This window comes from Hyaena hyaena, unplaced genomic scaffold, assembly GCF_003009895.1.
Source record: "Hyaena hyaena isolate Hyena2069 unplaced genomic scaffold, ASM300989v1 scaffold_155, whole genome shotgun sequence".
NCBI classification, from domain to species: domain Eukaryota; kingdom Metazoa; phylum Chordata; class Mammalia; order Carnivora; family Hyaenidae; genus Hyaena; species Hyaena hyaena.
The window spans coordinates 1,763,002-1,787,423 of record NW_024080787.1 but is presented as its reverse complement, the minus strand read 5'-3'; the positions used below and the strand labels follow the sequence as shown (position 1 = coordinate 1,787,423).

Here is a 24,422-nt window from a genome sequence, read left to right as displayed (position 1 = left end):
CATCATGTAGGAGGCAACTTTTAGCTCATGTGATGGTTAGCTTTAAGTAACTAACTCATCTTGACTGAGAGGCGCCTGGGTGGCTCAGGCTCAGGTCATGATCGCACCGTTTGTGAGTTCGAGCCCTGTGTCGGGCTCTGTGCTGACAGCTTGGAGCCTGGAGCCTGCTTCCAATTCTGTGTCTCCCTCTCTCTCTGCGCCTCCCCCACTCACGTTCTGTCTCTCTCAACAATAAACATTAAAAAATTTTTAAGTGTCAACTTGACTGGGCTGAGGGATGGCCAGATTGCTGGCAAAACATTATGTCTGGGTGCGTCTGGGAGAATGTCTTTGGAAGAGATTGGCATTGATTCAGCGACTGAGTGGGGAGGGTCACCATCCCCAATACTGGGGGGCATCATCCAATCTGCTAAGGGCTCTAAAAGAGCCAAAAGGCGGAGGAAGATTGGATTTCCTCTCCCTGCATGAGCTGAGACAACAATCTTCTCCCCATGGGAGGAGAGGGCAGGGCAGAGGGGCGGGCGGGAGGGGGGGGCACAGAGTTTGGGGACAAGAGCTGAAGACGGGGACTTTGTGTTTATGGTGCAGGTCCTGACCCTGTGCCAGGGAGGAGGGTTGGCAGTGACAGCAGAGCCTAATTGGGAACATGGCTCTGGTTCTGGGGCCGAAGGGGCCGGTCGTCCAAGGCATGAGCTCCCAGGTCTTCAGGACTCCCGAGGGCCTTGGGTCTCACACCGTTATTTTAAAAAGAACCATACTTTTATTGGAGGACAGCTCAAAGAAGTCATTTACAAATCGCCTTTGGTTTTCAAAGCACAGCTTTTCATAAAAAGTGACGTCCACCTTTAATACATGCTCTGTACACAGGTGGGTGCTGGGGGCTGCCGGGTGCCCCGCCCCACCCCTGCCCCGTGCTTAGTAGTCTTCATCATCTTCAGAGTTGTCGGGGGCCTGCCGGCACACCTTCGAGGGCCCGGAGATGACAGGCGGGCCTGGGGGAGTGGGAGCCAGGTTCACCCAGCCCGGCCCGCGAGGCAGCACGTGGCTCTGGTTGAGCCTGCAGACTCGATAGTTCTCGTAGTGCACGTTGTGGGTGATGTCCTTCAGGTCCTGGAGGTGGGAGCTGGGAGACGGGGGGGGGGGCAGTTCAGCCCAGGCTGGCCACAGCGCCCCCCCCCCCCCGGGGTCCCTGCACCCTCACCGGATGAGCAGGTCTCTCAGCAGAGGAAACTCACAGTGCGCCATGTTCTCCACTGTAAGACATGACACCGAGCACTGGCCCTGTCCCACCTGCCCTGCCTTCGGTGAGAACCGAGTAAGCGCCCACTGTATGCTGTGTACCCCTGATATCCACCACAGCCTTTCCCTCCACGTTTCTCACGGTCTTATCTCACCTGCCATTCATTCACTCATTCATTCACTCATTCATTCATTGCTGTACCCCCTCGTACCCCCCCCCCGCACCTGGTACAGACAGCTTCTACCAATACTTGAGTCAATGAATCCACTAATCATTTATTATTGTCCACTTAATAATTACTACATTCTGTTATGTACATGATGCCATATATATTATATTTTTTTAGTAATACTGTTGATAAATGGGGGGCACAGACCCTGGCAGCTCATCCTTCACTTCCCAGGCTCCCGTGGCAGTGGGACCCCGTCCAGTCCCTGAGGTAGCCTCGCCTCCCGCCCCACCTTCTCCCACCTGTCATTATCGCGTCAGCTCTCCGGGGACACAAGCCCGTCAGTCCTGCTTTCAGTGCATCCCCTGAGGAAGGGCATAGAGTGTGCCTGGCACATAGTAGGTCCACGACAAATTCTGGTGAGTGCATAGCGTGTCTTCTGGGTGGTGGGCACTGTGCAAAGCGGTGGCCTGCTCTGTCCAGCCACCTCCCATGTACAGATGTGCAGCTTGCTGACTGCACAAAGGCAACTGGCCATGCATGAGGTTGATGCCCATTTTACTGTGAGGAAACTGAGGCCCAGAGAGTCGGGTGACTTGCCTGAGGCCTCCCAGCTGCAAAGAGGGACTTGACTTCCGGGTGTGCCTGCTTTCTGGCTGTGGACTTGTCCGCTCTGGGCCCTGTGATGGGTGCTGAGGGTGCCAGCCCACCTTCACCTGCGTTCTCCGCAGAGTCACTGACCTTCAACGATGCCCCACTTGGTCTTCCGGCCCAGGACACACTTCCCGTTCACCAGGTGTTCTCGGTCAGCCCCAACCACAGCAAAGGGGATCCGGTCCTGTGGGAGAAGATGAGACAAAAGGGTTGGCCCTGCCTGGGAGGTGGGGCTGGGCAGGCACATTGTCCTTTGTGGGGAGACAGTGGTAGAAGGAGCGCAGGCACGGGGCACCTGGCCGGCTCACTCGGTGGAGCCTGTGACTCGTGATCTCATGGTGGTCAGGTCGAGCCCCAGAGAGATTACTTAAAAATAAAATCTTTCAAAAAGAAAAAAAAGTCTGATCAATGCTTCAGTTTCGTCATCTGCAAAATGGGAGTCAAAAGAACACATACAACAGGGCTTTGTGAATGTTTGGGAAGGTTACTCGGAGTCACATTAATAGTAAAATCTTGCCAGGGTGCCTGGGTGGCTTAGTTGGTTAAGCGTCCGACTTTCGCTTAGGTCATGATCTCACGGTTCATGGGTTCGAGCCCCGCGTCGAGCTCTGTGCTGACTGCCAGCTCAGAGCCTGGAGCCTGTTTGAGAGTCTGTGACTCCCTCTCTCTCTGACCCTCCCCTGCTCACTCTGTCTGTCTGTCTCTCTCTCTCCTAGAAATAAATTAAAAAAAAACATTTAAAAAAATAATAATAAAATCTTGCCGATGTCCCATCTCTTACCTGGGTAAGAGATTACCTGCAATCACCTTCGTCGGTTATCATGAGGGTTAAATGACATAACTTTGTAACCCACGGGGCTGGCGACCTATGATACCTGGGCCGGATCGGGCCCCCGCCTGTTTTCCCACGTAAAGTCTGTTGGCACACAGCCCTGTGCATTCATTTATTCTTGTCTAGGTTGTGTATGCTGCAACAGAGGAGTTGAGTGGCTGCAGAGAGACTGCGTGGCCCACAAGGCCCAACATACCTACCATCACATGGCCCTTCACAAAAAAGTTTGCTGAGCCCCTGCTGAAAATTCTGGTGGTTCACTTGCTCAGGGCTGGAAGCGGAGACTCAAATTCCTAAACTCCAAAGTGCTACCTAGGGGTTTGCTTTTATTTCCAAGAGTTAATTTGTGAGGAGGGATAGTATCGACGGTGGCAATCATAAATATCCGATGCACATTTACTATGGGCCAGCCTGGAGCAAATGTTAGGTGTCTGGATGATTTACTGAGATGATCAGTTACTATGTTCTCCGTGTACCTTCAGTTCTGGTACAGCTGCGGCCATGCTGCTGCCTTCTCAGGCCCCAGGACAGAAAGAAGCTGGCGAAGGTCAAGGCTCTTTGAACACTTCACAGGAAATCCTGTTTATTGCACCCGTGGGGAGGGGAAAGAGGGAAATGTGGAGACATTGGGTCCCAGATGGGAAGCCAGGCCTCCATGTCCAAATGTGCAGTTTGTTTACTGCACAAAGTCAACTGGCCATGACTCTGTGTGGGGCTGAGAAGTCACACACAGGCCCTGTCTCTGAAGGAAGAGTGGCTTTCTTCTAACCTAGGCAACAGCAGTGCTGTGCAGGCTAACACGGTCCCCGAGGGAGAGTCGAGGCCTGGGGTCAATGCATGATGAAGCCCTGTCCTCACCCGAGTCCTTTGCAGGATCCAGACAGACTGACATTGGACAAACCAAAAGGACAGCAAGGTAGAGGCTGAGAGTTGGAATTCAGTTGATTAGGAGAAAAAGAAGAGTGAGCTATTTCCGTCTTTCCTTCTTTTTTGAAACAGCTTTACTGAGATATAATTCACATACCATAAAACTCACGCTTTGAAAGGTACAGCTCACAAGATGGTGCAGCCATCACCACAGTCTAATTCCAGGGCATTTTCACTGCTCCAGAATGACACCCCACACCCATCAGCGGTCACTCCCCACTGGCCCTGACCCCCAGCCCCTGGCAACCACTAATCTACTTTCAGTCTGTATGGGATTTGTCTATACCGGACATTTCATATAATGGAATCACGTAATTGTTCTCTTGTGTCTGGCTTCTCTCACTGAGCTTCGTCTTTTCTCTTCTCTTCTCTTCTCTTTTCTTTTCATGTTTATTTTTGACAGAGAGGCAGAGTGTGAGAAGGGAGGGCAGAGAAAGAGGGAGACACAGAATCTGAAGCAGGCTCCAGGCTCTGAGCTGTCAGCACACAGCCTGACGGGGGGCTCGAACTCACAAATGGTGAGATCATGACCTGAGCCGAAATCAGACACTTAACCTACTGAGCCCCCCAGGTACCCCTGAGCTTCGTGTTTTCAAGGTTCATCTGTGCTGTAGCAGGTGTCCGTGCCACATTCATCCCTTTTTATGCCTGGAGGATATTCCATTGTGTGGATAGACCATGCATGTTTATCCATTCATAAGTTAGTAGACAATGTGGATTATTTCCACTCCTTGGCTATTACAAACATCTCTGCCATGAACATCTGTGCACTTGTTTTTATGTGAACATAGGTTTTCATTTCTCTTGGGAGGGGGCTTGCTCCCAAGTACCATGGTAACTTAGTGTTTAACCTTTTCAGGAACTGACAGACTATTTCTCAAAGTGGGTGCACCATTTGACACTCCCGCCAGCAGCGTTCAGCTGCAAGTTCAACGTCTCCACATTCCCACCAACACTTGGGATTGTCTGTCATTTTGCAAACAGCCATCCTCGTGGGTATGAAGTGGTTCCTTGTGGTTTTGCTTTGCATTCCCCTGATGACTGGTGATATTGAACCAACATCGTTTTGTGTGCTCAATGGCCTTTTGTCCAAATTCTTTGAGGGAATGTCTATTCAAAACCTTTGCCCATTTCTAAAGGTGACTTATCCTTTATTGTTGATGTGTAAGAGTTCTTTGTAGGTTCAGGATACAAGTCCTGTATCATTTATTTTCCTCCCATTTCTGTAGGTTGCGGATGTTTGAGTTTGTGTATGTATGGAGATCCATGCCTACTGGAAGTATGTGAACTTGCCCCGAGCTGCACAGAGAGATGAATCTTCAGACGGAAAGAGTGAGTGGAAAGCCAATTGCCCAGCCTCGGTCACATCAGCCTGCCCACCCCACCCCCCACCATGGCCTCCTACCCGGATCTTGCTGTTGAGGATCCTGTCGTTGATGTCCTCATCAAAGCATTTCTGTGGGTACACCTCAATGCAGTGAGTCCTCAGGTTTTGCTGGATCTGGGGACGCAGGTGACCTCATCTCATCCTGTGCACTTGGCCTCCTCCTTGCCCCCACCGACCCCATCGCCCTGGGCACCCAGATCACCCTGCGCCTGAAGGCCTCTCGCTCCTCAAGGGTCAAGCTGTCGGCCCGGGCAATCACAGGCACCACGTTCACAGTCCGGCACAGCCGCTGTAGGAACTCAATGTCCAGAGGCCGCAGGCTGCTCGGGTGGGGCAGCAATGGTGGAGACGGGGGCGGTGCATGAATGAGGGGGTGCCGGCCTGCAGCCCAGGCCAAGGTCTCCTTCTCCTCCTCCTCTTCCCCTCCGCCCCAGGTGGGGGCCCTCCCCTAGCTGGCTCAGCCACTTACCAGTGCCCAGTAGGCGGTATGAAGTACACACAGCAGTGCACCCGGGTGTCAGGGATGTGGCGCTGGCGGGTGATGAGGATTTCCTCCTGCAGGTACCGCTCATACTGCTCATTGATGTAGCCTAGGATGGGGTCCCAGCTGGGGCGGCAGACGGACCCCACTCAGAGCTGCCCCTGTGAGCCCCACCCCGTCTCCCCAGGTCCTCTGGGTGGTCTCCGCTTAGGAAGACCAGTCGCCCCAGTTAGCCCAGGACACGGGACCTTTGGTCCCATACAATCTGAGGCCCATGGTTACCTGAGCACCCTTCCCCCACTCCCTTGAATCACCAGAGAGACCCCTGCCATTCTTAAGCTGAGGCCTCAACTTCCTCATTCATAAAACAGGGATAATAAGAGCACCTACTTTGCTGGGGCGTGGTATTAAGAGAGATAAATCACCACAGCTTGGTTCCAACTACCGTGGGCACTTGTTCCATTCCCCCAAGGATCTCCTGAGTCCTCTCTCTGGGTCCCTTCCCCTGCTGGGCCATAGTCAACACAGCAGCCGGGAAGATCCCCCACCCTTTTTTTTTTTAAAGATCCTTTTAAAAACAGGAGTCAGGGGCGCCTGGGTGGCTCAGTCGGTTGAGTGTCCGACTTCGGCTCAGGTCATGATCTCACGGCTCGTGGGTTCGAGCCCCACGTTGGGCTCTGTGCTGACAGCTCAGAGCCTGGAGCCTGCTTCGGATTCTGTGTCTCCCTCTCTCTGACCCTCCCCTGCTCTGTTTAGCCTGCCCACAGGGGCCACAGAAAGGCCCAAGTCCTTACGCCACCCTACCAGGCCCTACGCCATCCCACTGCTGCTTCGTGCCTGCCCTCTCCCCTCTCCTCCTCTTCTCTCCCTGCCACGCGCACGCCTCCAGCCACACCAGCCTTCCGCGAACATGCCAGTCTGCCCACCGCAGGGCCTTTGCACACGCCACTATCTACTTTGAACATTCTTCCCCTGCATGTCCACAAGACTCATTTTCTCATATCCTGGAAGTCAGCCCAAGTGTCATCTTATCCAGGAAGGTCTTTCAAGATCACTGCTTAAAACTGCAGTCTCCCTACAGCTCCCTACCCTTTCCACTCTCAGAAATGTCCTGCTTGGATGATAGAGTTTAGGCTCACCCTATGTATAACTGATTTGTTGTGTTCATTGCCCAGGGCCCCCCACGACAACGTAAATTTCACATAGACAAAGATGTCCATCTGTTTTGTTCACTGCCGTATCCCCGTGTCTAGAACAGGGCTGGCACAAAGTAAGAGCTCAGTGAAGCATTGTGTGCAGGGCTGGCTTCACGCGAGCACAAACAGGGCAGTCCCGCAGAGCTCCATTCAATGTGCTTCGTTCAATGTTCTGTGGTCGAGGCTTCACGATTCTTAATACTTTTTGAACAAGAGGTCCCACGTTTGCATGTCATTGGGTCCCACAAATTATGCATCCAGTCCTGACTGTGTGTGTGTGTGTGTGTGTGTGAGTGTGCGTGCATGTATGTTACCAGCCACTGTTACAGTTTTGGCTCTCACTGAGAGCCTAGAACAAATCTGCAAGGTGGGTGTCATCACCCTCAAGTTACAAAGAAGGAAACTGAGGCTCAGAGTGCTTCCAGACCAGTCCCAGGTTATATAACTGGAAAGTGGTCTAACCCCATGGTCCTGCTCTGTAGTGTGGACTTCTAACTTCTGCTGTATCATAACCTTGACTGAGGACTTACTGTGTGCCAGGCAGCAAGCCCTGACCTTTATATACTTAACTCCCTTCAAGCTTGGAGGGATGGTTGCATACACCCATTATACAGATGAATAAGCTAAGGCTGGAAGATGCCACAGCCAGGTCGTTTCAGGGCTGGGATGTTTCCCAGGGGCGGGGGGGGGGGCAGGAGCAGGGAGAGGGGCAACCAGCACTCAGCCCCCACTCCCAAGGCCCCACCATTTGTCATTGTTGATCTGGTCTCCGAAGCCAGGCGTGTCTGTCACCGTCAGCTTGAGCTTCACACCCTTCTCCTCGATGACTGTGGGGAGAGAGTGGGGGAGGGATTGGCCTGGGTGGGGTGGCCTGCGGTAGGGTGACGTGGGGGCGGGGGTGGGGGACCACTCACCGTGGGTCACTGACATCAGCTGCAGCGTCTGGGGTGTGGGCATCCCCAGGCCTGGTATAGTGCACCTCCACACCTTGGACTTGAAAAGGGTGTTCACCATTGTGGACTTGCCCAGCCCGCTCTGCCCTGGGGGTAACAAGAGGACAGCCACAGGCGTGGACATTTTAGGCAATGCCTCCCAGGCTGTTAAGTAGTTTTAGACAGTGAACTGTTTTCTAAGCATAACATAAGTACAGAAAGGCAGGTACTATCACCCAGTGTCCTCCCTCAGTGTTTACCCCCCCCCTTTTTATTGCGGCAAATTCATACAATTCAAAAATTAATCATTAACCATTTAAAGTGAACAATTCAGAGGCATTTAGTACATGCACAGTGCTGTGCACCCACAAACTCTTTCTAGATCCTATTAGAAAGAAATCCACAGGCGCAAAATGGCATCACTTAGGCCAAGTCTCCAAACAGGTGCTTAGTACCTAACTTAACTGCAGCCCCCCCCCCCCCACCGCCGCCAGAAACGTAAACTAAAGTGGTCAGGGATCTCCTGGTCAGCACCAGTGAGATCATGTGACATGGGCCCTCACTACCCCCCAAAGGAAGATGAGGTCATTCACCTGAGACCCTCTGCCTGTCCTCTAAGGGAAAGCGACCCTTTCCTTTTGCTAATGACTTCTTTGCTCACCCCCTCCTTCCTATAGAATCTTCCCATTCTGCACAGCTCCTTGGAGGTCACCTCTTACCTGCTGCCCGATTCATGAATCCTGTCATAAAGGCAATTAGATCTCCAAATGTGCTTGCCTGAACTTTTTTAACCCTTGAAAGACATGCCCATTGGCCCCAAAAGAAACCTCACACTCATTAGCAATCCCTCCCCATTCTCCCTCCTCCATCACCTCTGACAACTGCTAATCTGCTTTTTGTGTCTCTGTGGATTTGCCTACTCTAGACATTTCACAGAAATGGAATCATGCATGGGGCCCCTGGGTGGCTCAGTTGGTTAAGCGTCTGACTTTGGCTCTGGTCATGATCTCACGGTGTGTGAGTTCAAGCCCCTTGCTGGGCTCTGCGCCGACAGAGTGGAGCTTGGAAACTGCTTCAGATTCCCTCTCTTTGCCTCTTCCCTGGTCATGTTCTGTGTCTCTCTCTCAGAAATGAATATACATTAAAAAAATCTTTTTAAGTTTATCTATATGATGGAATACTACATGGCAATGAGAAAGAATGAAATCTGGCCATGTGTAGCAACATGGATGGACCTTGAGGGTGTTATGCTGAGCGAAATAAGTCAGGCAGAGAAGGACAGAAACCATACGTTTGCACGTATAGGAGGATTAGGAGGAACTTAACGGAGGACCCTGGGGGAGAAGAAGGGGAAAAATAGTGGGGGAGAGGGAGGGAGGCAAACCATGAGAGACTCTTGAATGCTGAGAACAAACTGAGGGCTGATGGGGGTGGGGGAGTGGGGAAGGGGGGTGATGGGCATGGAGGAGGGCACTTGTGGGGATGAGCACTGGGTGTTATATGGAAACCAACCTGACAATAAACTATTTATAAAAAAAATTCTTTTTAAGAAATGGAATTGTGCAATATTTGTCCTTTCATGCCTGGTTGCTTCCACTAAGCATAATGTTTTCAAGGTTCATCTAAGTCCTACCAGGTGTCAAGACTTCATTCTTTTTCATGGCCGAATAATGTCCCATTGTATGGACAGATCACATGGTGTTCATCCATTCATGCTGATGGGCAGTTCAACACATTTTGCAAAGTAAGCGGCCCATGTACACAGCACTAGATCCAGAGATGGAACACAGCTCCCCACGAGCCCAATCATGCCCATCTCAGGAACTATTAACCCAATACTCCAGGGACAGCCATTCTCCGGACTTCCGTCAGCAGGGAGAAGCTCTGCCCACCCTTGACTTAGGGAGCCCCCAGCACATGGTCTCTCGTGTCGGGCTTCATCTGCTTGACACTACTTGGTGAGATTGACCCAAACTGTCTGTGGTTGTAGAGGGTCCATTTATCCTGCTGTGGGGGCTTCTCGAACTCCGTGGACCACATCTTGCAGGAGGGAACACCCTACATCATAACGCAAGACACACCTTTTTGTGTTTAACTGAAATTGTCCGAAGGGCTGTGCTGTCCAGTATGGGAGTCCCACTGGCTCCTGCCATGGGTGACATGGAAAATATGAATTGAGGTGTGCCATCAGTGGAAAATACAAACCAGATTTTGCAGACTTGGTGTGCCAAAAAGAATGCAAAAGTTCTTTAAAAAAATTTTTTTTTAAGTTTATTTACTTTGAGAGAGAAAGAGAGTGCACACAAGTAGGGGAGGGGCAGAGAGAAGGAGAGACAGTCCCAAGCAGGCTCCGAACCCAACTTGGGACTCAAACTCACAAACTGTGAGATCATGAAATGAGCTAAGATCAAGAGTCAGACGCTTGGGGCACCTGGGTGGCTCAGTCGGTTGAGCGTCCAACTTCGGCTCAGGTCATGATCTCATGGTTTGTGGGTTTGAGCCCCATATCGGGCTCTGTGTTGACAGCTGGTTCAGAGCCTGGAGCCTCTTGTGGATTCTGTGTCTCCCTCTCTCTCTGATCCTTCCCTGCTCACGCTGTCTGTCTGTCTGTCTCTCTCTCTGTCTCTCAGAAATAAATAAAAAACATTAAAAAAAAAAAAAGAATCAGACACTTAACCGACTGTGCCACCCAGGTGCCCCAAGAATGCAAAAGTTCTCATGGATAATTTTTTTGTGTGGATTATAGGTCATTCAAGATAGTATTTTGAAATATACGGAGTTAAGTAACATAAAATGGTTAAAATTAATGTCTCCTGTTTCTCTTCCCTTTTTTAAAGGTGGCTATTGGGGATTTTTTAAATGACGTCAAGTGGCTCACATTATACTTCCATTGGACAGCACTTCCTTGGAATAATGCCCTTAACTGGTGCTGCACACTCTGACATTTTGTATTCTGCTGTATCTAGTTTATTTTGTTAAAAGTGTAGTTTTGACCTACACAATCAATTTTGAAAAATCAAAATGCAATTCCAGAGAAACTCCTGAATGCCAGGCACTGTGCTAAGCCCAGTGAGGAAACTGAGGCAGAGAGGGGTCAAGGACTGTGCTCAAGGCCACACATTGGTAGGTGTTAAGGGCTAGGATCAGGATCTGGGTGCTCACCACTTCCTTCCATGGCCTCCCGTTTTACTGCTCTCTTTGGGTTTGGCTAGGGCTTCACGGGTGATTTTGTCTAACGCCTCAGTGTTTCCAGATTTTCAACTACGACACCTGACGAGGGACTATTATCAGAACCGCTGTTGACACTGAGGCTCAGAGAGGTGAAGTAACTGCCCAGGCCCACGAGGTTGCATCCTCTGGTCTGTCCTCCTCGTGAGCGCCCCTGCCCCTCACTCACCCACCACCATGATGTTGAACTCAAACCCCATCTTCATGGCCTTGATCTTCAGTTGGTCCAGCACGGCCTCAATGCCCACGTAACCAAGCATCTCGCAGGGTGGGGTCCTGGGGCTGGAGGGTCTTGATGAGCAGGGGGAGGGGGACCGCCTCAGGGGGTCCATGAGGCCAAGGGCACAGCAATGTCTGTCATCCGGGTGGGGGGGGGGGAAGAGGAGGGACCCTCTTGAGTTCTCATTTCTGGACCCCAGGTCCTGAGCTCTGGTGCCAGGCACTCCCACACATTACATGCCTTGATATCCCTGTCCCCCAAGTCTCCAGGGCCCAAGGGCTTTTCAGTGAAGTACCTGAAGTCCCCGCCCTGAGGTGCACCAGCCCAGTAACCTGTTCCTCCCCAAACCATTTCCTCCCTCCCCCCCCCCCAGCCATGGCCCAGGGAGTATCCTTGCTCAGAAGCTCCCCGCAGAAGAATGTGGCCAGCCTGGCAAAGCCCAGGGTCTGGACCCTTGGGGACAGAGAGAAAGAGAGAAGCAGCTTTGTGCGGCACCTGATGGCCTGGGTCTCTGAGGGAGCTTCAGGGGGCTGCCCTGTCCTAGCAGACTCCGGTGTGTGTAGTGAGGGGGAGGGACAGGGCGACAGTTAACTGAAGAATCTGAGCCCCCGCACCACCCCTGACTTTAGGCAGGGGGAGGGGCAGGGGCAGGCCTCCTCTACTGCAGGGGGGCGCTGAGGGCAGGGGTAGGTAAGCGCTTCCAGTGTGCTTTTGGGACCTACGCTAACTCCTTACAGTGACCTTGGCGTGGTGCTACAGACAGGGACCCAGGGCCTCTGGGCAGCTCCCTTGCCCGAGGTCACCTAACTGGGCTAAGTGGGCTTTAGCCAGTCCCTCTGACTTCCAACTCATAATTGCTTAGCGAAAGCAAACCCGTGACCTGTAGCCGGGAAGCAGAGCATCCATGTGTTTCCTTTGGTCTGTCCACTGCGGGGGCCACAGAGTTTTCAGTCGCCGGCATTGAAAAATCTAAAGATTGATTTAGGAAATATTTACCCCACACTTAGTCTGTGCATAACATTGTTCTGGGGACCCCAGGACGGTAGCTTGTTTAATAATCATCCCAGCTATCAAGTTACTGCTGTTATTCGCTCCAGTTTAAAGAGGGTCCGAACCAGTTGTGCAAGGTCACCTAGGGAGGAAGTGGCGGGCTGGGATCTGAGTCTGCGTGCTCACCCTCTAACGCTTTTCTTGTTCACGGGAACATCTAGATTTCCGGTGTGTCTTAGACACTGGAAGCCCTGGCAATTCTGAGGGCTGATGAGCTGCCCCCTTTAGCTGGGCTGTGAGTTCTCCAGTTTGCCATAGTCCTCACCCCTCCCTGATTGTCCGTGACACGATGCTTCTCACACAAGTCCATCTCACTCAGTTCTTTCTCACCTGTTTCCTGGCACATAAGCAGTCCTCCGTCTCAGATGACGGTGAACATTTTCTCTGAAAGCCCAGATAGTAAAGAGCTATTTTGAGCTTTGTGGGTCATAATATCTCTAGTACAATAGATCTCTTCAGGGCTGCTGTTGTAGTGTGAGAGCAGCCACAGATAGGTGAAGGGTGTGGCTGTGTGTAGGCAAAACTATTTAGAAAAGCAGGAGGTGGTTTGTGGACCCTGCTTTGCCCACTGCGACTCACCAAGTCTTCCCCGGTCCACTCACCTCAACTGTCCTGAGCCCCAAATACCCTTCTGCCCCCCTCTGCCTTTCTGTCCCTTGTGCTTCCCTGCCTTCTACACATCTCATGACAGACCTTAAACTTCACCTTCAAGGTTTGAGGCTGGGGGTGGGGCCGGGCAGAGTCTGCCCTGGAACACGGTCCATTCCCAACAGAGAAATCTCTCAAGATACAAGTCCACAGCTCTCAAGGGATATGGGAGGCTGGCCTCCTCATCAAAGTGAATGGGCACCTTACATATGGATGACCAAACAGTATTGGTGGCCTGTGGACTTAACGTGAGCGGAGGATTCTGACTATGGAAATGCCCTTAAGGAGATAAGCCTCTTGGTGGCAATCACTTGTGAGTGACAGTAGGCTTCTGAACAACTGAGGGAGTTAAAAGAAAAAAAAAAAAAAAAGCCAGTCTCAGTGGGTGGTCACTAGGATGCCAGGGTCATGACCACGCTTGCAGAAAGCAGTGGTCACTTGCAAGGCGCTCTTGGCTGTGGTGATTGGGAAAAGCCCAGGGTGAAGTGATCTGAGCAGTGTGAAGATAGCAGATGAACCCAGGTGTGTACAAAGAACAGAAGACTGAAGGGAATTACACCCACAAGTTGGGTGAGTAATACGTGGCCATTTAGTGTCTGTTTCTAGAACACCTCATTGTGCTAAGGAAGTGTTTATGTGGATCATTCCATTCAATCTAACTAGAGAAGAAGGATGCTATTTATAAACCTATTTTACAGAAGAGGAAACTGAGGCAGAGAAGGTCAAGGATTGTGCCCCAAGGCTGTGCACTGGTGGGTGTTAAGGGCTGGGAGCAGGATCTACATCTGGGTGGGTCTGACCTACCTGAAACACACCCTACCATGGCCTCCCCATCATTGCTCAGCTCTAGGGCTCTAACTGTAGTTTTTGCCTTTTTTTTTTTTTAAGTTCATCTATTTTAAAAGAGAGAGAGAGAACGAGTGGGAGAGGGGCAGAGAGAGAATCCCAAGCAGGTTCCACACTGCCAGCGCAGAGCCTGATGAAGTTTGATCCCACAAACCGAGAGATCATGACCTGAGCAGAAGGCAAGTGTTGGATGCTTAACTCACTGAGCCACCCAGGTGCTCTGGGTTTTGTCTTTTAACAAGTTGGAATTTCCCAGATTTTCTTTAATAAGGAGCAACCCCCCACATTGCCATTAGAAAGTCTTACTTTATTATTATTATTATTTTAAGTTTATTTACTTATTTATTTAGAGAGAGAGCATGAGCAGGAGAGGGGCAGAGAGTGAGCAAGATATAATCTCAAGCAGGCTCTGCACTGTCAGCGTGGAGCCCGATGTGGGGCTCAAACTCATGAACTATGAAATCATGACTTGAGCTGAAACCAAGAGTTGGATGCTTAAGTCGGTTAAGCGTTCAACTTCGGCTCATGACATGATCTCACAGTTCGTGGGTTCGAGCCCCGCGTCGGGCTCTGTGCTGACAGCTCAGAGCCTGGAGACTGTTTTGGATTCTGTGTCTCCCTCTCTCTGACCCTCCCCTGCTCACACTGTCTCTCTCCCTCTCAGAAATAAATAAAAACATTAAAAAAAAATAAAATTATGGTAAAGGGGCATCTGGCTGGCTCAGTCGGTAGAGCATGTGACTCCTGATCTCGGGGCTGTGAGTCAACATGAGTCATGTTGGGCATAGAGCCTACTTAAAAAAATTTATATGTGTATACATAAAAATATTTATGTATTTATTTATATGTATATATATAATAGACAATAAATACATAAATTTTAGGTAAAATTTGCATAAATTAATTTGCACAAAATTAACCATTATCCATTCTAAAGAGAACAGGTAAGTGGCAGATGAGAATTTAGTACACCCACAGTGCTGCAAAACCACCACCTCATCCTGTTCCAAGACTTGTTCACACCCCAAAGGAAATCCCATCACCACTAAGTACTCACTCCCCTCCCACCCCCCCCACCTCTCAGCCCCTGGCAACCACTCACTACTTCCTGTCTCTATGGATTTGACTCTTCTGGGCATTTCACAGAAACAGATCTACACACCATGTGGTATTTTGCGTCTGGTCTCCTTCATTCATGTTTCGGAGGTTCATCTGGGTCGTAGCAGGTGTCACTGCTTCCTCCTTTTGTGAAGCTGGAGGACATCCCAGTGTATGGACAGATCACACGGTGATGGTCATCCATTCATCAGTTGACAGGCGCTTGGGCTGTTTCCACATTTTGGCTCTTTCGACTGGTGCTGCTGTGAACAGTTGTGTACAAGCCTTCGAGAACTTTTCAATTTTCTTGGGTCTATCTATACCTGGGAGCGGAATTGCTGGGCCATATGCTATCACCATGTGTAACTTTTTAAAATATTTATTTATTTTTGAGAGAGAGAGAGAGAGAGAGAGCCAGCTCATGATAGGGGGAGGGGCAGAGAGAGAGGGAGACAGAGAATCCCAAGAGGGATCCATGCCCCACCAATGTGGGGCTCAAATTCACGAACTGTGAGATCATGACCTGGGCCGAAATCAAGAGTCGGATGCTCAACCGACCAAGCCACCCAGGCGCCTCACCATGCGTAAGTTTTTGAGGACCTACCTGACTGTTTTCCACAGTGGCTGCATCTTTCTCCTTTCCTCCTGCAGTAATACTCTAGTTATTTCAAAACTCCCCTGCCCTGCAGCAGGGATCTGAGATCTGGGAGAGGACGGAGGGAAGGGAGGGTGGAAGAAGGGGACCCAAGGCAGGGGGCCCTCTAATATGGTGATGAAGGCCTCTAGGGTCTGAATGCCTGGGTCCCAGTTCTGGCTTCTCTGCTCACTCTGGTTATGACTGGCAGAATCACGGCTCCCAGAGATGTTTGTATCCTAATCCTTGGACCTTCGAGTGACTATGTTAACTTACTCAGCAAAAGGGACTTTGCAGATGTGACTGAGGATTTTGATGGCGAGAGTATCCTGTGGGCCAATGTAATCACAGGAGGCTTTGTAATAGAGAGATCAGGAGGGTCAGGGCCAGAGAAGACATGGGGATGGAGGCAGAGACTGGCATGAACAATGAATGGAGTGTGTGTGGCCACTAGAAAAAAAAGGCAAGGAACGGATTGCCCCTAGAACCTTCGGAAGATGGCCGACCCGTTTTAGATTCCGACCTCCAGAACCGTAAGACAATAAATCCGTATTGTTTGAAGCCACGAAGTGTGTGCTCGTATGTCACCTCAGCGACAGAGAAGGGGTACCGTAAGCGTGCGACTTGAGCCGGCTGCTAAGCTTCTCAAGGCCACACCTTTCATACTGTGAGTGGAAAGAACAGTGATCGCCAGTTGAGGCTTGCCCTGAGGACAAATCAGCTAATGCACACATAGTGTTAGGTGCGGAGCCTAACATTAGCTGACATGTTCTCCCCTGCTAGACCACAAACACCACAAGAATTAAGAAATTGTTGGTTTACTTGGTTCACGGCCAACTTCAAGTGCTGAGCGGTGTCTGGCCCCTGGTGGACCTGGACACGTCTGTGCTGAAAGAAGGGAGAGTGAGAGCTGCCTTTCTGGCGAGGGGGGGACCCCAGGCCCCACGTTCCAGGAGAGGAAGTAACTTGCTTCTCTTTCGAGAGAGGATAACCATCTCCTTGTAAGGATTATCCTGAGGATTAGAATAGAGAAGGACCCCGAAGGCTCCAAGTATAGTGTGGGCACATGCCATCTGCCCCGGGGGAGGTGGAATGGAAACCACTTTTCCCTCCCCGTCCCTCCCTCCTCTCTGTCTCTCTTCACTCAAGTCAACAGAGGCCCAGTGCATACCGTGTTCCAGGCTGCCTGTCTGGTCTGTTGAGAAAAAGCAAAAAATCCCCTAATGAAGAGGCTTACAGGCCTGTGGCTCCCTCCCTGGGTCCCGCAGCACCTGCTTCTATTGGGAGGCTGTAAGCACACCTGTTAGGGCAAAGGCCCCACCCTCTGGAGCCTGGCCGCCCCTAGGAAGGGTGGGGCTGGTTGCCAAGGCGCCAAGGCCTCAGGTGGCAGCTGTCACGGGTGTCGGATCCGGAAGCAGGAAGTAGTCTGTGTTCTCAGGACCTGGTACCTGCCTGGCTGGGGGAGCTTAGAGACTGGTGGGGGTCTGGGTGTGGGGCTGCTGGGGGAAGTGGGAGGGGGCCAGGCAGGGGTTGGGGGGTGCTGGTGTGGGAGGGGGCAGGGGCTGGGCTGTGGGAGGTCTGGCTGGGTTCTGAGGCAGTCCCCTGGGGGGCCGGGGCAGGTGGCACCTAGAAGGCTGGAGCTGAGATGGCCTTGGCAGAGGACCTGGAGAAGGAGCTGGAGGCCACAGCCCAGGAAGTGCTAGGGAAACTGAGGAGCCGTCAGCTGTTCCAGTCCCAGTGGGACACTGCTGCCTTCATCATCTTCCTCATCTTCCTCGGTGAGTGTGGCCTTGGCTTCCGCCCCCACCCCCCAGCCTCCTGGCCCTGACATGGCCCCGGTGAGGGCCCTCTCTGGACACCCGTCCCGCCCCCAGGCACCGTGTTGCTGCTGCTGCTGCTTGTTGGCATCCACTGCTGCTGCTACAGCTGCTGCGGCCGCCGCGCCCCCAGGTCCCAGAAGGTGAGCCCTGAGCAGGTGAGCCCCCCTGGCCTCCTGGCCCGGGCAGGTGCGAGGAGGGGCAGCCTGGAAGGGCACTGGGGAGAGGAGGGGGCTGGGCCTCCTGTGGAAAGGGGGCAGGCCGGGGACACGCGAGTGAAGCCCAGACGATTCCCTGTGTCTCTCTTGCAGGAACACCGCAAGGGCGTGGATAACTTGGCCCTGGAACCTTAACACGGGGAGCACCCCCCCCCCGGCCTGTGTGTCCTGCTGGGCAACAGTAACAATGCCTCGTTTGCCCAGAACCTGAGTCTGGAGTGTGTTCTGAGCCTCCTGTTAAGGGGTGGGCAGTGTGGGCACTCACTGCTTTATCCAGATGCCCATCTGGTCGCTCACCGCTTTCGGCCGGCACGACTGTCACCAGACCCTAAGTAACTTGCTTCAGGTCACCAGCAACTGCCCATGGAGGGGAAGCTGGGGCCCAACTCAGGGACCCGGGCCCCCAGGCAGAACCCTTGTTCCCATCCCACTCAGCCCCTTGGCAGCCTGCAGGACCCCCTCAAAGGTGGCATGGGAGGCCAGGGGCTCAGTCACTGGGCACCCCACTCAGGTCCTGACTGTCCAGGATCCCCAGCCTGGTCCTCACCCAGACAGACAGACAGACAGACACTCCAGGTAAAGTCTGATGATCTTTATTTCCTAGAGGCCTTGTCAGGGATGCCAAGCAAACACATTCCAGGGCACTACAGCTCACAGCTTCTGTCCGCTCTCCTAACTCACTCCTCACCTTCCATGGAGGGGGAGCGTGCAGCTACCCTTCACCATCCCGGGGCAGCTCAGAAGGCAGGAAAAGGAGGCGGAAGGAGAGCCCCGGGCTTGACCCCACCCAGAGTCCAAAGGTCTCTGCCCCATAGGGAAGGAGGGTTTGGAATGTGGGCCACATCTCAGCTCCACCTTCCTGACCACCTTCCTCCACAAAATGAAAAGCAAGCCAGTGTCCCCTATTTCAATGGTCCCAGTGTTCATTTACATCTGTGCAAATATGATGGACAGAATGGGGTGAAGAGGAAAATAAACAGCCCACGCTGCCCAGCTCTGGCCGACGCTCCTGGGGGGATAGGTGAGGGGGACAAGGGACATGTCCCAGGCGGACAGGCTCCTGGGGGTTCTGTTCAGAAAGGCCTGTAGCTCCAGTAGCTGGAGAACACGGAGATCTGGAGGAGAGAGGTGGGCAGGGGGCATGGTGAGTGCTGGTGCTGGGGGGCCTCCCCTGCTCTACCCTGTGACCCAGGTGAGATTTCAAGGTCATCCAAGGGCAAATTGTCAGGGAGAGGGTACTGTTGCTCAGCAACTCTGTGGCCCAACTGCTGGGTGTGTGTGGATACAGTGGAGATTTGGGGTTGCTTCGGAGGTGTGACAAGAGCCCTTGGAATCCCCCCAAAATGAAAAGGCTTAGCAGCCTGCTACCCGACTGGCCCAATCTGTCTGACAGGGAGGCCAGGCCGACCCCACAGTCCCCACGCCCCACCTTATCCTTGAGCTGCTGGCAGAGCTGCAGGGAGACCGTGAAGAAGACCAGGGCATCATTGAGCCAGGGGATCACACACTCCACCTTGTGCACGTGGCTCACCTCCAGACGCTGGGAGCCCCACTCGCTGTGGGGAGAGGGGAGGGTCCCTGGGGGTGGTGCTGACCAGCCTGACCCCCGGCCCCCAAGGTGCAGAGGGTTGGGGTGGGCAGGTGGCTCCAGGGCAGCACACTTACAACATGGCCCCAGGGCTGTGGAGCACGGCGCCTCCGGCTGGGCGGAAGTTCTACGCAAGAAGAGGACCAGCCCTGGAGTCAGCCCTGGAGGCTGCCAGGCACTGGGGGTGGGGGAGGGGTGGGGAGGGTCTCTCACCTTGGTGGAGTTGGGCTGCAGGGCGTGCAGCTGGTACACGGTGAGACAGAGCTTGTTGAGGTTGATGTAGACGTTGACTAGCAGGTCGGAGGGCAGGGCAGGTGCAAACATCCGCTGGGGAGGAGGACCGGGCAAGCAGACAGGATGAGGGCTGCATGGCACAGAACTCCCAGAACCACCGGGGAACCCCATTCCCCAACCCATGGACCGGAGCTTCTAGGCTCCTCTGAGGTGCCCCGGGTAGCTTTCTGCACCAGGCTTGAGAAGCACTGACCCAGACTAAGGGCATTTGGGAGATGCAGGATGGAAGCTAAGGATTTTATCCCAGAATACTGTGCATAGACAGAAAACTTGGACAACAATTTGGGGTTTCCAGCACCCCTTCACATGCACGTCCCTCCCAGTGGGGATTCCCTCTCCTGGGGCAGGGGCTGGACTAAGGCACTGACCGTGAGGCCACTGGCAGCAATCTCAGGCAGAGTAAGGGTGGCCGGGGTGGTGAGCCGGTTGCGGGCTCTGGTCAGCTGCAGCATCACAGCGTCCATCAGCTGTGGGGAAGGGCTGGTCATAGCTGCTGTGAGGGCAGCCCCCCCCCCCTTCCCGCATCAGAGCGTGACAAAGTCACAGTAGCTCCCAGCTCCTGCCCTGGGTGCTCGCGGTCTCCAGGCCTGAACCCCAGCTGTGTGGGGTTAAAGGTGCAGGTTCTGGGGTTCCAGATGTGGGTGGGGGGCAGGATGTCTGCACTGTTGACCACCTGTCTGGCAGGTTCTATTGCATGGGATCCTGGGTGCTGGTCGAGTGGGGAATGGAAGATGGGAGATCCTGAGGGTCAGGCCAGGGGCATGAGGGCTTTGTGGATGGGGGTGCAGGCAATCAAGGAACTTAGAAGCTTGCGTGGGTACAAGGAGCCAGGGAGGGTGATGGCATGGATAAGTTCCAGTCTTCACCTGGGGCACCAGTCTCATTTTCACAGGTGAGGAAGGAAAGCTCCAAGGTGCTAAGGTCACATAGCTAGTGAATGGTGGAACCATCTGGAACTCATCTTTTTCCTTTGCCACAACTAAAACTCTGGCTTGAACTCCTCGGAGCCCCAGCTTCCACTGCTTCCAGCTATTGCCATGGGCATGGGGGTGACCTGGCTCCCAGAAAGGCATATGTTGGGTGGAAGCATGGGGACTGCATCCCCTTTCCCCAGGGTGGTCACAGCTCTGGGAGGGACCTTAGTCCATCTAGTTCTAAGTTTTCACATGAGGGCCCAGAGGTTCAAAGAGGGAAGGTGAATCACCTGAAGACACACAGCAAATCAGGGACAGGGCTTAAGCATGAGCTCAGCTGGTCCCTGCAAACCATGTGAAGTCCCTTGGCTAATTATAAGGGTTCCTCTACTGCTAGCCCTACGACTACTAGTGGCTACTATTGCCTAAGCATTTGTCAGGGGCTATTTTACCTGCATTATCACAACTGGTAGTCACTACCACGAGTACCCCCTCTACAGGTGAGGCTACTGAGGCACAGAATGGCTAAGAAAGTGATCTGAGGCTGCACAGCTGACAGAGGAGGCTCTGGGATCAGAACCTGGATCTGAGACTGGAATCTGGGATGTGAATCATTTGACTGCAGCTGGAAAGATATGTGTACACTGAGAGGTGATGGGTGGTGCATCAGCTGCGCCTGAGGATGTGGGGGCAGAGCTCACCAGGGGCCTGGTCAGGGTCAGGTCAGGGCGGGGAACCTGGTTCTCCTGTCCCTTCTGGCAGCTCACCTTGAGGACCTCTGCTCCCGTCCTGAACTGGTAGCTTTCATCCCGGTTGGCAAGGAGGTAAATGGCTTGGCTTACATGGTTCCTGGCATCCTGGATCTGAAAACAGTGGCCATGGAGTGGTCAGCGGGATGGGCCGTAGGAGGAAGAAATGTCAACTTCATCTCTCGGTGGGCAGTTACCTTCCCAGCCCTCATGCTGAGGGCCCATTCTCCTTGGAGGGGTGGGGCAGGAACTGCCTGCCTGACCTCCCCCCACCAGCGGCCAGCTCTGTGTCCTCTGAACACCAGGCCCTGACTGGGTGTTGGGCACATAGCAAGGCTGGCAGGCCTGCCGTCACATAGCTCCCCTTCTAGAGGAGGGCAGGTGATCGGAGTCAAGGCACAAGATAAAAACAGACTGACTTGCATAAGGAAAGAGGGTGACTCTGCAGGATGGGGGAGGGGGAGTCTCTTCTGCTGGATGGATGTCAAGGGAGGGCCCCAGGGAAGTGACTCTTGAGCATCACCCAAGTGACAAGAAAAGCAGGGAGAGAAGACTCCAGGCAGAGAGCCAAGCATGGGCAAAGGCCCTGAGGTGGAGACCAGGTGGTGTCCAGTGAGAAGGGAAGGGGCTTGGGTCAATCCAATCACACAGGAGCTAGTGGGGAGCATGGACTTTGTCTCCAGGAGCCAGCCTCCAGCCTCCAGCCTCCCCCGCCCTCTGGAAAGGGGAGTTCCTGGTTCAAGAGGACCCTTGTGGTTCCCGCTGGGCCCAGGGGCCAACAGATAGATTTTCCACCTCCCTCAAGGCTAGGCTCAGGAGCCCCAGGCACTGCTGCCCCAGCTCTGCTACCAGGAAACACCCTTCCACGCTTGCTACGGCCTCAAATCCCCATGGCCAGCCCTGGAGCCATGAGTGCCACTCAGGCCCGCCCCTGCCTGCCCTGGTGGCCTGAGCCCTGGTGGCCTGAGCCCTGGCAGGGCAAGGGCCCAGCTACCTGCTGCAGCTTCCACTGCTTATCCTCTCGGAAGGCGAAGTGCAGCAGCTGGTTGTTCCGGGATATCTTCAGGTTCACGTCCTGAAGGGCAAGGGCGGGTAAGCAGAAGGACGATACCTTCCTGCTTTTGGCCACCGTGAGCCCTTGAGCAGGGGGGCAGAAACGGGGTGTGTGTGGTGGCTCGGGCCCCAGTCATTCCACAGGGCAGAAGTCTCCCAGCACCTTTGCCATTTGGGGTGTGAACAGGGAGGTAGGGAGGTCAGGAAACAGGAACTCAGGCCCAAGAGGAACCACAAAGAAATGAAAGGGAAAAGAGAAAGGGGAAGGTGGCCTCAGCCAGGAGGAGCTGTGACTGTAGGCAAAAAGGGAACATGGGTACAGGCCGATGGACTGAACACCCACCCGCTGCTGGAGGAGAGGCACCTTCCCCCACGTCTTGGTGCCTGGCACCAACGGGGCTCAGATGTTGGCTAATTCCACTTTGAATTGGGGCCAGCTTAATCCAGCCATTGCCCACGCTTCACTGGGCCCAGACTCAGGGCCGGGCCGTGTGCAAACATCCCCCTTCCGGCACCTCTCACTGAAGCCACACACCAATTCCATGAGGAGGCTGCTGGGGGATGGGGGGAGTATTTTACAAACGAGAAAACTGAGGCCCAGAGAGATCAAGGATCTTGCCCAGGGTCACACAGCTAACTGGTGACAGAGCTCAGCAGGAGGCCCCCACACTCTTCCCCACTGGATCCTCCAACAGCAGAGAAAGGGGAGAGGGGCTGGGGGACTCACCGCCTGGCTCAGCGCGTCCCCTTGCAGAGTCAGCACGCCTTTCACCTGGTCTGTGCTGCAACACGTGGGAGTCAGAGCAGTGCCTGTGGCTGCCCTCTCCCACCACCTCGCCCTCCCAGCAGCTTGCCCCTGGCTGTCCCCAGGAGGGCCCACTGGGCCTTGGCTGTGCCGCCTCTCCTAGAGGGTATCCCAGGTGTCCTCCTCACAAGCAGCTCATCACCCTCGTTTCTGCTCAGCCCTGGCTCACCTACAGCTGCCAAGGATGAAGTTCTCCTGCTTGGCAGAACCCTCCGTGCCGGTGCCAGAGCAGGGCAGAGTGAAGCGGAGAGAGGCCTCCTGGAGGGGCAGAGGGGAGTGGGGTAAAGTTCATCCGATCCAGTTCAACGGTCCTTCCAGAAGCCCCTTTCCTAGGTTGACCAGGGCAGGGTCAAGTGGGCTGGTCTCACCGGAGCACCCTATCCAAGCCTCCAGGGCACCTGCCCATTTCTCAGACCTTTCCACCCCAACCTGGTTTTCAGGTCCTATCAGAGTGGTAAGCTGTTCCTTCCACATTCCCCAGACGCCTGCCTCAAGCCTGACTCCTGTATATTGAACATAGATATGGCCTCCGGGCTTGCTTAAGATGCTGGGGGTGGAGGGCAGGTTCAGAAAATGATAGTAGTCGTGACAACTCGCAATTCCTGCCCTACCAGGCAATGCCTGGACATTTCTGCGAGTTGACTTAGCTTCACGATAGCCCTGTGAGGCTGGTACTGCAATCTTCTTTTTGAGAAAGGGAGGCCCCCAGAAGTTGAGTATGATGCTGGAGACCGAGACCACAACTTCGACGGAAACCTACGTAGACCCCGACCCCCTTCCCCGGGAGCTCATTCCAGGCCCACCGCACTGCGCTCACACAGCTGCTTGTGATTAAGTGGGCAATCATGTGCTGGTACCCTGACTGGCCTCCAAGTCCTCGGAGACAGGGCCTGGTCTACATACCGCGCATCGCGTCCACAGCAGGCGCTTCGGCCCGGGAAGGAGACGCAGCAGGGCTGGCCCGCCAGGCGCCTTACCTTGAGGATGTCTTGCAGCTGCCTGAGCACGGCGTGCACCTCGTCGTGCAGCAGCCAGCGGAACTCCTCCTCCTGCGGGCACAGGCCGACTGTCAGCCTCCGGGCCCACCGCCCCCGGCTCCGCCCTGCGCTGCCCTGCCCGCGCGCCTCACCAGCACCGCTCGCTCCGCCGCCGTCGCTGCCATCGCTGTCGCCATCGCCGCCTCTCGCCGTCCGCTCGAGGCTCGGTGCACCGGCCGTCAGCGCGCTTGCTGCCGATTGGCTGCACGTGCGTCCGCCCCGCCCCCGAGCCGCCTCTCCCGCCGTCGACCGGCCGACCGGCCCCCCGAATCGAGGCCGGCGGCTGCGCGAGCCCGCCTGCCCCGGCTGTCCCAGGCCGCCGCCAGCACCAACCGCGGGCACCGCGAGCTCGGGCGCCGAGTCCACAGCCGCTCTGCCAAGGGGAGCGCTGCGGCCACTTGTCCC

General features: G+C 54.0%; 3 protein-coding genes across 9 annotated transcripts; 1 reads left to right on the top strand and 2 right to left on the bottom strand.

The window, feature by feature from the left end:
• Positions 1-756: 756 nt before the first annotated feature.
• On the bottom strand, positions 757-11,823 carry SEPTIN12 (septin 12). Of its 3 annotated transcripts, XM_039239231.1 has the most exons (10): positions 11,762-11,823; positions 11,216-11,400; positions 7,801-7,926; positions 7,632-7,713; positions 5,679-5,816; positions 5,412-5,529; positions 5,228-5,323; positions 2,151-2,247; positions 1,202-1,253; positions 757-1,123 (listed from the first exon to the last, which is right to left on the bottom strand). In XM_039239231.1, the coding sequence occupies exons 2-10, from the start codon at positions 11,376-11,378 to the stop codon at positions 916-918; spliced, it is 1,080 nt and encodes a 359-aa protein (XP_039095162.1). In that variant the 5' UTR covers positions 11,379-11,400; positions 11,762-11,823; the 3' UTR covers positions 757-915. The 3 variants fall into 3 exon arrangements, with proteins under 3 accessions (XP_039095162.1, XP_039095163.1, XP_039095164.1); XM_039239232.1 differs by lacking the exon at positions 1,202-1,253 and having other exon boundaries at positions 757-1,110; XM_039239233.1 differs by lacking the exon at positions 7,801-7,926.
• Positions 11,824-13,417: 1,594 nt separating this feature from the next.
• SMIM22 (small integral membrane protein 22) lies at positions 13,418-17,732 on the top strand. Of its 4 annotated transcripts, none has more exons than XM_039239346.1 (4): positions 13,418-13,534; positions 17,162-17,320; positions 17,417-17,517; positions 17,671-17,732. In XM_039239346.1, exons 2-4 carry the CDS (start codon positions 17,188-17,190, stop codon positions 17,710-17,712), a joined length of 276 nt encoding a protein of 91 aa, XP_039095277.1. In that variant the 5' UTR covers positions 13,418-13,534; positions 17,162-17,187; the 3' UTR covers positions 17,713-17,732. The 4 variants fall into 4 exon arrangements, with proteins under 4 accessions (XP_039095277.1, XP_039095278.1, XP_039095279.1 ...); XM_039239347.1 differs by lacking the exon at positions 13,418-13,534 and adding an exon at positions 16,928-16,986; XM_039239348.1 differs by lacking the exon at positions 13,418-13,534 and adding an exon at positions 16,975-17,018 and having other exon boundaries at positions 17,417-17,502.
• Positions 17,733-18,154: 422 nt separating this feature from the next.
• On the bottom strand, positions 18,155-24,243 carry ROGDI (rogdi atypical leucine zipper). 2 transcript variants are annotated; one of them, XM_039239258.1, is made up of 11 exons: positions 24,110-24,243; positions 23,958-24,029; positions 23,150-23,238; positions 22,903-22,957; positions 22,117-22,197; positions 21,141-21,236; positions 19,828-19,926; positions 19,379-19,492; positions 19,243-19,292; positions 19,007-19,133; positions 18,155-18,692 (listed from the first exon to the last, which is right to left on the bottom strand). In XM_039239258.1, exons 1-11 carry the CDS (start codon positions 24,152-24,154, stop codon positions 18,651-18,653), a joined length of 870 nt encoding a protein of 289 aa, XP_039095189.1. In that variant the 5' UTR covers positions 24,155-24,243; the 3' UTR covers positions 18,155-18,650. The 2 variants fall into 2 exon arrangements, with proteins under 2 accessions (XP_039095189.1, XP_039095190.1); XM_039239259.1 differs by lacking the exon at positions 22,117-22,197.
• Positions 24,244-24,422: the final 179 nt, after the last annotated feature.

Coding starts and splice junctions, on each gene's coding strand:
- ROGDI (XM_039239258.1), bottom strand. CDS start 24,154: ATGGCGACAGCGATGGCAGCGACGGCGGCGGAGCGAGCGGTGCTG. Junction 24,030..24,109: donor CGGCGGAGCGAGCGGTGCTG/GTGAGGCGCGCG, acceptor CTGTGCCCGCAG/GAGGAGGAGTTCCGCTGGCT. Junction 18,693..19,006: donor GCCAGCAGCTCAAGGATAAG/GTGGGGCGTGGG, acceptor TCTCTCCTCCAG/ATCTCCGTGTTCTCCAGCTA.
- SEPTIN12 (XM_039239231.1), bottom strand. CDS start 11,378: ATGGACCCCCTGAGGCGGTCCCCCTCCCCCTGCTCATCAAGACCCTCC. Junction 2,248..5,227: donor TCCTCAACAGCAAGATCCGG/GTAGGAGGCCAT, acceptor CTTCTCCCACAG/GACCGGATCCCCTTTGCTGT. Junction 1,254..2,150: donor CAAGTGGGGCATCGTTGAAG/GTCAGTGACTCT, acceptor CATGTCTTACAG/TGGAGAACATGGCGCACTGT.
- SMIM22 (XM_039239346.1), top strand. CDS start 17,188: ATGGCCTTGGCAGAGGACCTGGAGAAGGAGCTGGAGGCCACAGCCCAG. Junction 17,321..17,416: donor CATCTTCCTCATCTTCCTCG/GTGAGTGTGGCC, acceptor TCCCGCCCCCAG/GCACCGTGTTGCTGCTGCTG. Junction 17,518..17,670: donor AGAAGGTGAGCCCTGAGCAG/GTGAGCCCCCCT, acceptor TCTCTCTTGCAG/GAACACCGCAAGGGCGTGGA.